General features: G+C 43.4%; 1 protein-coding gene across 1 annotated transcript in view; it reads right to left on the bottom strand.

Annotated features, from left to right (window-relative positions):
• The window catches only part of ABCC5 (ATP binding cassette subfamily C member 5), a 273,035-nt gene that overhangs the window by 48,307 nt on the left and 212,319 nt on the right, over nt 1-12,409 (bottom strand). The window contains exons 24-27 of the mRNA XM_082249426.1: nt 6,858-6,947; nt 5,696-5,885; nt 4,991-5,150; nt 4,173-4,251 (exon numbers count right to left, since the gene is read on the bottom strand). Coding sequence (XP_082105552.1) covers nt 4,173-4,251; nt 4,991-5,150; nt 5,696-5,885; nt 6,858-6,947 — 519 coding nt within the window. The remainder of the gene's footprint in view (nt 1-4,172; nt 4,252-4,990; nt 5,151-5,695; nt 5,886-6,857; nt 6,948-12,409) is intronic.

The raw sequence follows: 12,409 nt of genomic DNA on the forward strand, positions 1-12,409 counted from the left end.
TGGCGATCAGAGAGAAAGAGGAAGTCCAGGAGTCAGCACTGGAGGTCCACCGCCACAGTCACCGCTCACAAGGCTCCAAAAACATGGCTGCCGTTCAATTTAACTGACAACCACACGCCCCCCCCCATCGCCCACTCGACAACCCCAAAACGCACTTGGAACAGGTATGGCCACCCCTTGGGGGGAACAGGAGGGGGGAGCTAGGTGTGGGTAGATGGGGGGTGGTCCACAGGGGACATTGACATATCCCAGGGAGGGGCCCAAGTTCATGCTGAAAGGCCACCAGGGAAGAGGGGACACTACTTACCATACCATAGACCGAATGGGCACTGCTCCAGGCAGACCACCTCCCCATCGAAATTGGGGTGCTGCGGGCCAGGAGGCACGCTGTGACTCAGGCCTGGACCAGGTCGTATGCGTCCTTGCAAGACGTTTAACTTGCAGGACAGCCCCCGACTAGTGGGGCTATATCACGGCCGACCTAGTGCGGAGTTAAGGTCTGCACGCGCTCGCCGAACTGGGAAGACCGTAAGGATCTAGAATATCCAGTCTGTCGCCCAGTCCACATTCTCACAGGAACAGAAAGTAATAAGAGGAAAAAAATCTGTTAAAAAAAAAAAAAAAAAGGAAAAAATGGTAGGACCAGAGATTCCAGCAAGGAACTAGGTAGAAAAAAAATGAATGCCTATAGTAGGAAGTGGGAGTATACACACTGGAACTGCGCCATAGTCGTGGTAAAGTTTTTTCCTGCCTAGTGTCCCTACTCCTGTAGGGGCAACATAACTTAATGGTTAAGAAGATTCTGGAGCTGTGTCCGTCAATGAATGAAAGAGAAAGTTTTTTTTTTCATGCAAAAATACACAAAGGGTCCATATAATGAAGTTTGTGTCGAGATACTCACTTTCAGTGATTACAGGAGGACAAGAGGGCACACTTTACATCTGGAGGAAGAGAGATTAAAGCTCCGTTCACATCTTGGCATCCCAAATCACAGCAAATCGCGGGACGCCCATGAGATCCTTGTCACTTTCAATGGCACCCCAAATGCGGAGCAATTTTGCCACGATTGTCGCCTGATGAATTGCTGTAAATCGTGCAAATAGAAGCACAAGAACTTCTTTTGGGCGTCCGGTGTCCCGCGATTCTGTCTGCATGATGTTCCTGCGATTCATCGGGCGACAAATCGGTGCAAAAACACGCTGCGTTTGGGGTGCCATTGGAAGGGACAAGGCATCCAGCGATTTGCCGTGATTCGGGATAGTAGGGATTCGGGACGCCAAGATGTAAACAGAGCCTTAACATCCACATACAGAAAGGCTTCTTCAGAGTAAGATGTGAAAAAGTGGAATAGACTCCATTAAGAACTAGATCTAGCCAGCTAAGTAGATCATCTTTAAAAAAAAAAAGCTGGATGCATTCCTAAATGCATAAAATATAACTGGATACTAACATTTATAAATAAGAACACCAGTGGTAATTGTGTCTATATGAATCCGCGCTAAGGATGTCTAAGGACAGATAGGGTGTGTGCACAAATAAGCTGCAGCCTCCCTTATGCTATAGCCGGACAGCTATATGGGTATGTATGAAAAATAGAAGGTAATGGCGCTGCTTATTCTATAAAGTGCAAGTGGGTAAAATTATGAATAATATGTATTAAAACATAGATATGGTTGAGGAATAAATATATAAATTAATCATGCGAGGATAAAAATCAATGAACGAGGTAAAAGGTAGATAAGATGATATTAAGAATATAAAAAATGAATAAGCGCTAGAGATATAAAAAATTGTATAATTATAAAAAATTGTATAAATATAAAAAAATTGTATAAATATAAAAAATAAAAAATATAACCACCAGAGGGCGTAGTATAAAGTGCAGGATGCTACAATAAATAGGTATGCCTTCGTATATATCTAGAGTTTGAATATAGATGTAATAGATGACAGTCTAGATAAACGTACACTAAAATTAATGCAGAGAAGGCGACCTTAAATAATAAAATAAAAAAATAATGCTGGTGGTATTAGGTGAAGTGACAAATAGTGCTACGTGAATACAATGAATAGTGAAAATGTGCAAGAACAAAGTGATAAATTGTGTGAACAAAATAAATAAGTGTGCGGGAAACTTTTCAAGACAAGGTAAATGTGCGGGAAACTGGTATACAAAGTGCGGCAGGAAGTGATATTAAATCAATTCATATAATAAGAGGAGTCCATAAATTGGTGAATGTGCAAGAGACTGTACGGGCAAAGTAAATGTGCGGGAAACTGATCAGCGTGCAATACAAAGTGATATTCAATCAGTTCATATGTTGAGATGAGTCCATAAATTGGTGGTTGTGCCCAAAGAAGTGATGAGTGAACGGTAACTTACGGTGATCCCCCAAGGTGGGTGACTGGCGAGTGGCGGGAAGGACCCTAGTATTAAGACCTACTCACCAGATGTACCCACCCCACACAGGGGTATAGAGCGGGTACTGTAGATATAGCTCTTTGGTCCTGGCTCTGTATGGTAATTTCCTTCCTGTGAGAGATGTAATGTGGGGTCCGCAGGATTGCTCGAGTATCCTACAGTGGGGTCCTATGTCAGTTGGCGAGATATCCAACGTTCCGTGGGGTGATCAAATATGGCCACTCAAATGTATGTGGATGGGAGGATCATGGGAAATGAAAAAGAGCTCGATAGTGTGATATCGCTAAGACGTTTATTCTTTACAGCAACAATAAAAAATGGGTACTCTGCAGAAGACGTCACATGACGAAACGCGTTCAGCGCCGTCACGTCACTTCCGGTTTCCAGTTGGAACGCATTGCGTTCCGGGACGCCAATACCTCGCTATTTACCGATTGTACTAATGTGAGTACCCATTTTTTATTGTTGCTGTAAAGAATAAACGTCTTAGCGATATCACACTATCGAGCTCTTTTTCATTTCCCATGATCCTCCCATCCACATACATTTGAGTGGCCATATTTGATCACCCCACGGAACGTTGGATATCTCGCCAACTGACTTAGGACCCCACTACTGGACCCCACTGTAGGATACTCGAGCAATCCCGCGGACCCCACATTACATCTCTCCCAGGAAGGGAATTACCATACAGAGCCAGGACCAAAGAGATATATCTACAGTACCCGCTCTATACCCCTGTGTGGGGTGGGTACATCTGGTGAGTAGGTCTTTCTACTAGGGTCCTTCCCGCCACTCGCCAGTCACCCACTTTGGGGGATCACCGTAAGTTACCGTTCACTCATCACTTCTTTGGGCACAACCACCAATTTATGGACTCATCTCAACATATGAAATGATTGAATACCACTTTGTATTGCACGCTGATCAGTTTCCCGCACATTTACTTTACCTGTACAGTCTCTTGCACATTCACCAATTTATGGACTCATCTTATTATATGAATTGATTTAATATCACTTCCTGCCGCACTTTGTATACCAGTTTCCCGCACATTTACCTTGTCTTGAAAAGTTTCCCGCACACTTATTTATTTTGTTCACACAATTTATCACTTTGTTCTTGCACATTTTCACTATTCATTGTATTCACGTAGCACTATTTGTCACTTCACCTAATACCACCAGCATTATATTTTTTTATATTTATTTTTTTATTTTATTATTTAAGGTCACCTTCTCTGCATTAATTTTAGTGTACGTTTATCTAGACTGTCATCTATTACATCTACATTCAAACTCTAGATATATACGAAGGCATACCTATTTATTGTAGCATCCTGCACTTTATACTACGCCCTCTGGTGGTTATATTTTTTATATTTATACAATTTTTTATATCTCTAGCTCTTATTCATTTTTTATATTCTTAATATCATCTTATCTACCTTTTACCTCGTTCATAGATTTTTATCCTCGCATGATTAATTTATATATTTATTCCTCAACCATATCTATGTTTTAATACATATTATTCATAATTTTACCCACTTGCACTTTATAGAATAAGCAGCGCCATTACCTTCTATTTTTCATACCAGTGGTAATTGGGCCACAGAATATCTGAATGCCTCCAGGGGGGGGAAATCAGGAAGATTTTTTTTTTTTTAACCTAACAGTAACTGGGTTTAATGTATTAGAACTGCTTGGTGCTTTGGAAAAAGTGCAAAGCTTTGGAGCAATATACTTACACATTCTTTCATGTGTGTCCTTTCTAGGGAATCCCAGATCTGCTCCTCACTGTACTGGTTAAATGGGTCCAGGTTTGAGCTACAGATTAAAACATATGCAATATTAAAATATCTAGTATCCCACTTATATCTTGTACTGACAACCCACAAATATTTTCAAATATCAGGTGGCCCTCTACCCTCAAGAATCATTGGGCACAATTTGCTAAATAACAGCGCATGTAATATTTGGGTCATTGGAAAATATTCCAAATATTGCATAATGTATTGAAAATCTCAATTCACTACAGGTTTATGTGGTAGTTACTGCAAAAAAATAAATACCGTAAAGACCTGTGTAAAAGTAAATTGACAAAAAGTAAACAAATACATTTGTTAAGCAAGTTGTGTTCTAGCCATGTGCTATTTAAAGATTGTTAATGAGCTGGCACCTGTCAGATGTAAATGGTTTTTCTCATCCCTCCAACTGCTACATTTGCAAGATAGCTTTTTCTTTAGAAAAACAAACTGGCTCTAGCAAGATTGCCAGGTGAAAATTAAAGGAAGCTTTAAATAGAAAAGCACTGCAACCATCACATCCAAGAATTGGTAATCTGCAATATGATAAATGTTTGCATTCGGGTTTAATACTGCTTTATCAAATAATTTGTGTTTTTTAAGCATCTACCCCATTCAATTTATATAAAAGTAACAAGGAAAACAATAACCCTCAAAATACCAAGTGAAAACGTCCTGTATTGGTGCCATAAATATAGGCATTACACAACCATTAAAAGGAAGGGGGGGGGGGAGAGGAGCCAAAACTTGCAAGTGCTTACCGTACAGTCCCACTGAATAGCACTGGCTCCTGGGGTATGATTGACAGTTTGCTTCGCAGATCTGCCAGGCCTATGTCACTGATTTTTACACCATCTATTTTAATACATCCACCTGAGAGCTCTACCAGTCTAAAAAGAGCCATGCCAAGGGAGCTCTTTCCTGCAAAAGGTGGTAAGACAAGAAACATTTTACTGATGCATGAATGAACTTTGATACATTTAGGCATGTTTTGCATTTTGAAGACCAATTTACAAATGAAGAGCTTTTACAAACACTAATTCTTACTTCTAATCATTTTAAAATTTACAAATCTGGAAGTAGAAAGGTGGGGCAACACATGCATTTCAGAACAAAAATGGACAATAACTTAAAACTATTCAATCTGTAAAAAAAAAAAATTCTAGGACTTCCCTATTATAGAAATTAATCATACAGTAAAGCCGATATCCCAGAGCCACAGGGGAAAAAAAAAAAAAACATGCTTCAAGTTAAATCCACACTGGGCAGAAAATGTTTATTACATAGTGCATTAATCATGGTAAACGACATTTCCACTGCATGATCAGCAGTGCTTTGCCCATGTTCTAAACCACTGAATCACTTCTCTGATCGCGGTTTGCCTCCATTATACTTTTATAAGATAACAAGCTTCTAGCCTTGAATACCTTATTTAGATTAATTTGTTTTATGTTCAACTCTCTCACCTGATCCAGTTCTTCCCACAATTCCAATCTTTTCTTTGGGTTTGATGGTAAATGAAACTTTCTTTAACACTAAAGGGAGGTTTTCTCTATATCTCATTTCTGCACTTTCAAATGCAATTTCTCCCTCTTGAGGCCAGTCTACTGGAGGAGCCTTGTTCTTAATACGAGCAGGAGCCTCAAGAGCCAAGGTCTGTAGGTGGTTAGAAAGGAGTATAAATTAAATAATGCAGAATATAAACACATTCTTATAGAGGATGTGGATTACAATTCAAGTAACAGCAGAGAAGAGCCAAATAAACAGGAAGCAAAAACCTGCTTAGAAGACCGGACAGAAGTAGCTATGACAACACTGCAAATCAATGCTAATTTCTCCAAATTATACATAAATAGACGAGGCATTCATCAAAGACAAGATTTGGACTCAAGTACAAATCGTTCTACTAAGTCTTAAACCTCCATATGTATCAGTTCTGGTCAGTTCGTTGGCTGCTCTGCCCCACTCCCACAGTACCTGCTGTGTTTACATAGACATTGCTTAAAAGTTTGGAAAACTAAACTAAACTAAAAAAACTAAAAAACTAAAAAAAACTAAAAAAAAAAAAAAAAAAAAAAAAAAAGTTTGGAAAACTGCTGGTAAGAGGGAGCAGACCTGAGCTAGACAAAAATTTAGCTTCTGCTGCAAACTGAGATGATGAATTGCTGCGCAGTGCCTGTTACAGATATCACACAAATCTGATTAAAACCAGCCACTCTCCTGCCTCTATCCATACACATTCATTTTTGGCACAATATGGACATCATCATTAGTAGATAAAGCCATGAAGGCAGTGTATCATTTTTACAAGCACCCTGCTTTATTTAGATCCAGTCAGAACACAACCATTTCAAACAACCAGAACAAAGGAGCTTAGGTGCAAAGGGGTTCAAGTCTGTGTTGGGAAGAAAAATAAATTGCTGCTTGCACCCTCTAGGTGTCTGCTCAAGTTCCCATGACCTATAGTAATTTAAAATTTTGACTCCAACAAAGATTTATCTGCACAGTATATGACTTTATAATTTGAGAAGAAAGCTAAAAAAAATAAAAAAAAATACTGCAGGCGGGACTATGGTACGGAGCAAACATGCCTAGCTGCTGTTCTCTGGTTAGACAAAAACACATTACCTTTATGTAATGACTGATGCGCTCCACTGATGTGAAACGAGCTTCTGTCTCTGAAGCAAGCCTAACTGTGAACTGGAACAATCCTGTTAACTGGAAGAACAGGAAAAAGTCTTAAACAAGTCTACTACTTTCCATTCACAATGCTAGGTCACAAGAGACACATATATGCAGATATAGAAGTAGACAATTGCAATGTTCCAATATCACACAAACCTAATATAATAAGCTACTGCCATAACTGTACAATTTCTGCAGTAATTCAAAACTTAATGGATATACAGTATCTCACAAAAGTGAGAACACCCCTCACATTTTTGTAAATATTTTGTTGAATCTTTTCATGTAACACTGAAGAAATGACACTTTGCTACAATGTAAAGTAGTGAGTGTACAGGGAAGTAGTACAGTATATATGATTTGCCATAGATGTCCAGTTGCCTCCATCCCTTTGTACATGTGTAAAAGCAAGAAAAATTTGGGACTTTAATTTAGGTCAATTGGACATAAAAATATTCTTTATTCGATAACATGAATGATATAGAATAAACAAAAAATACTGTAACATAAATACATACAGAGAGAGCACACACGTAAATACAGCAATACATAAATTAGAAATAAAATTTTTTCTAGGACCAAAAAAATGGATCACTCAAGAATATAATGGATAAAATATGACATAGATACTCTGTGTGCGCATGATCTTTCTTTTAAATATATCACAGATGAAACCTATGAGTAATTGTAGGCTCAACGCGTTTCATGGACCTCCGTCCATTCATCAGGAGCTTTAAATGTTTGTCTAAAAATGAGAGTATGGGTTATATTAATGTACTAATGTAGAATATGAACTAAAATGGGGAATATAATGGAATGGACACTACCTTAAGCAGTGTCATAAATCCAAGAGCGATCCAGTCTGAGACAGAAAGACCAAAGCTGATCCAGGGGCCAGAAGTCCCTCTGATGTAGGGAGGCCACCACCGTGAGAATAGTTTCCATCTTGAACTTTTGAGCAAGCACAAACACATGCAGTGCCTTTAGGTCCAAGATCGGCTGCACCTTGCCCTCCTCCTTGGGAACCGTGAACAGGTTGGAATAAAACCTGTGAAAGCATTTCGCGGATGGAACAGACACTATCACTCCTTGCTGTAGCAAGTCCTGCACTGCCCCATAGAGCGCTCGCAAGCAATCCGGGGATAGGCGGACATTGGAAGGGAAAAACCTGACTGGAGTAACGGATCAAAACTATTTTGTATCCGGACCGCACAACCACTTTCCCGGACCCATTTGTCTGGGATCCGGGCAAGCCACATGTCTGAGAACCGGCAAAGGCGTCCCCCCACCCCAGTCACGGGTGAGGATGCACCTTCAGGCCGACTGGGTCTTGTCCGCAGGTCTGGTGGAACCGGACTTCTGTTTCCCAGGCCAGGAACGCTTGGAAGCACCCGGGGGAGCCTTGAAGTGCTTAGCCTTATCGGCTGCCCCCGAGGGACGAGAATACTTTCTGTGAGCTGAAAAGGATGGACCCCGCCTACGACGAGAGTCCCTACCCCTGGAAACCTGCGGGAGAAAGGTACTCTTACCCCCCGTAACACCTTTAATAATGTCATCCAGGGTAGCCCCAAACAGACGGTCCCCCCCTGAAAGGTGAGTTCCGTCAAGGCCTTCTTAGAAGCCTGATCCGCAGACCAACACTTCAGCCAGAGCATACGCCTCATGACCACCGCCGAAAATGACAGACGACCCAAAAAGGGAAGAAATGTCCAGCGCAGCATCGCAAGCATACTGCAGCGCCTGCACCATCTGGTCCAACAGTTTCCCAAATTCACAAGGGACAGGCTGGCCCTCCACGTCACAGCGTAGCAGCTTTGCCCATTCAGTCACCGTTTAGGTGACAAGGGCCGAAAGCAAAGGCAGGCCGTAATGCAGTATGCCATATCGTACATGTTGCAGGCCCCAGCCTGCGCCTTCCTATCCTCTGGGTCCTTAAAGGATGGGGAATCTTCTACCGGAATCATGGTAGCTTTGTTAAGTCTGGAGACTGGGTGATCCATCTTAGGTGGCACCGACCACTTCATCACCAGAGACTCCTCAAAAAGGTAGCGTCTGGTAAGTCGCCTAGACACGCCGGGAGAATGTGTCCGCCACTCCCATTCTTTGGCGAGCAGGCCAGCAAAATAAGTGGGGAAGGGTAAAGACTATTCCACCCTCGGAGGCTTATGGGTGCTGAAGGCAACCCGTGCCGCAAAAGCGATGACAGCCGCATCCTCCAATTTTAGGGTTTCTCGCACCGAAACAACCAGTACGTCCACACGCGCCTTATCCTGCGCAGCAGAAGAGGCAGGAAGCTCATACTCACTATCAGAGGAGGCACGGTGCTGGGTATCCGCGTCTGCGGGTGCAGGGTCAGACTCAGAGTCCGAGACATCAGAGGAGGCAGAGGTAGGAGAGGGTTGTTTCTGCGCAAGAGTTTCTGGCCTCCTTAAAGGCCACCTCCCCCCGGGAAACAAAAGCTTCCAGGACCGCTGAAATCGCATCAGTAGACAGTTGCGACCTGGAGGGCCCTGCGGCCTCTGAGGGGATCAGGTGGGGACACATGGTCTGAGGGGTTTATGTTGCACTAATAGGACCCGCCATCAAACTTTGAGAAAAATTACAGAATATATTTTTTTTGTATGAAAAAGGGAACGTCCCCACAGTGCTACAGAGCCCCCCGGAGGTCTGGCCCGCGCTATGGCCCCGCAGAGAGAGAGAATAAGCCCCCAGCGGCTCATTGTCCTTGGTATGCAGCAATCTTCAGAAGGTCTGCATGTGTCAGTGGTGGCTCACGAAAGGAAATTGAGCCAGAAGCTTCCCGGGCTGAAGAGAGGGGCTCCTCCCTCGAAAAAATGCTTCCAGGCACACCCACGGGCCTTCCCAGCAAAAAATCCACCGCAAAATGTCCAAAAACCACCCCCCAAGATGGCCACCGCCACAAAGGCATACAAGGCTACAACAAAATGGCAGCTAGCATGGCAACAAGACCCCACAGGGAGACCTCCCGCCAGCCCTACTATACGATCCAGCCCTGGAGGGTCCGACCGAGGCCCCCCCCCTGCCCATCGACCGAGCGCCGTACCACCCAGGCCCATGCGGTCTGCACACTAGGTCCCAGCCTCAGGTAGGCCCAAATAGTCCCCCACGTGGGGGGGATATCACAACAGTACAGAGGGAAACCTTAGAGTGTGAGGGTCCGACCATCCCAGAGAGAGGGCCCACTTCCACCCCCAAATCCGCCAGGGAAGGGGGGGGGTACGTGTACTCACCATACCAGGAACACAGGCGGGTGCCATCTCATGACAGGGCTCAACGCCACCGGAGTAGGGGGGCTTTTGGCAAAATAGGAACGCTGCGACATGAGCATAGACCCGGTCATGTGCGTCCTGGCGAGATGTTTAACTCGGGGGGCCAGTCCCCGTCCAGTGGGACTATGTCGCAGCCGACCCAGCGTGGAGCTAAGGCCTGCACGTGCTCGTTGGCCAGACTGGGGTGACCACTGGATATGGGGGTCCAGTCTGTCGCCCAGCCTGGTATAACTGCTTGAAGATCTCACAGTAAAAATGTTCCGTAGAAAAAAAGACTAGCTAAAAAAAAAAAAAAAAAATCTATATAAAAAAAAATGACTTCTATGCCAGGACCAAAGGTCTTTACTCCTGACTAGGCAGATTAAAATGGACATCCTAAGCAGGAAGAGAGAGGGTATACCCCCAGGAACTGCCAATAGGCGTAGCCAGAAATTCTGCCTAGTGTCCTACTCCTGTAGGGGGCGGTATTACCCTACTGATATGCATCAGAGGACTGCGTCCGTCAATGACCGATAGAGAAAACTTTTTCCCATGATCCTGAGAGTTTCAGAGGCAACACCCCCACTGACTAACCCAGTGTACTCCGCCTCTTGAAATGACAGAAAGAACATTTACTTCTCCTCTCCGCAGACAAATTAAATTGTATGTCCAGCTGATGACCAGGTATTCTGTTACAAAAAACTGTTTTAGGACAGCAGCCATGGCATCGAAATCCCAACTCCTTTCTTATCCTGTTTACAATTCTCATTAAAAGTAAAAGGAAAAAAAAAAAAAACAGCCTCCTGGAGGCTAAATGCTTCACTGTTGAATGACCCCTTAGTCTTTAGAGAGGTGGAAGATTGTTTGCGACAATACTTTACTGATAACCTTAGCACGGACACCTCTCCTGCGATGGTATGGGCTGGGCACAAAGCGACGATTAGAGGCAAACGAATCCAAATAGCCTCTCAGGAAAAAAAGGAAACGTGACTGACATCCTGCGACGAGACAGAATTGAGAGACCTCTTACGGGAACAGAAAAGTACCCCGGGGGGTAGATATCAGGCATAAGATCGTCGCCGCACGAGTGGCCCTTAATTTTAGCTTAACCACCAAAGCCGAAAAATCCATTTGATGGTCGGGAAACCGTTACTATACACTGGGTGACAAACCACACACTCTATTAGCTCGTAAACTAGCCCCGAGACTCCATTCCCCGGCACTCCCGAAATTGAAGCTCCGAACTGGACAAAGGTCACAAAATCCCCAATTGATAATAAATTTTATCATTTTTATACCAAACTTTATTCCCTGCCACAACCGCTCCAACAGTCCCTATTTGCAGATTTTCTCAGCAACATCCCCCTCCCTCAACTTTCTTCCTCACACGCGGACGTCATGGATATAGAGTTCCAGGAACACGAGATACTGTCTGCTATCAAAAATCTTAATTCAGCTAAAGCACCGGGTCCCGACGGATTCTCTGGCCACTACTATAAAAAATTCAGCGAGACCCTTGCTACCCACCTCTGCTCCTATTTTAATTCAATCAGGGAAGGGGCCCATATCCCCAAATATGAAAAAATTGATTTTTGTAAGATCTTACCGTAAAATCCTTTTCTCTTAAGCTCATTGACAGACGTAGTCTTCTTGATTCTCAAGAGCTGGGTTATGTTGTCTCCGCAGGAGTAGGACTAGGCAGAAAGACAAAACGTTCTGGCTCCACCTTAGGGGCAGTCCCTGAGGGTATATCCTCCCTCTCTCTGCTACAGGGAATCAGTTCTGTTCTAAAGCAGTAACAGAGAATTTAACCCAACCCAACTCAATGATAGAGGGGCGGGTACTACGTCTGTCAATGAGCTTAAGAGAAAAGGATTTTACGGTAAGATCTTACAAAAATCCATTTTTCTCTATCGCTCATTGACAGACGTAGTCTTCTTGATTCTCAAGAGCTGGGACATCCAGAAGCAGTGCCACAAATGAGGGGTGGGATTAACAAAAATCAAAATCCAATCTAGAAGGCCCAACCGGTGCCAAACTAGAAGTTTTAAAGGCTCATTATAAACAAAGAATGAGACTCAAAAGAAAAATTTCCAACGGAAAAAACCCTCGAGGCAGACCACTGGTCTCCTCAAATGGCGGCCTGCAAAACCTTGCGGCCAAACACGGCATCAGATGATGCCATTACATCAACTTTATGTTTTGTAAAGGTATGCACCGACGACC

The sequence above is a fragment of the Pelophylax lessonae genome (assembly GCF_965119305.1).
Source record: "Pelophylax lessonae genome assembly, chromosome: 3".
In the NCBI taxonomy this organism is placed as follows: Eukaryota; Metazoa; Chordata; class Amphibia; order Anura; family Ranidae; genus Pelophylax; species Pelophylax lessonae.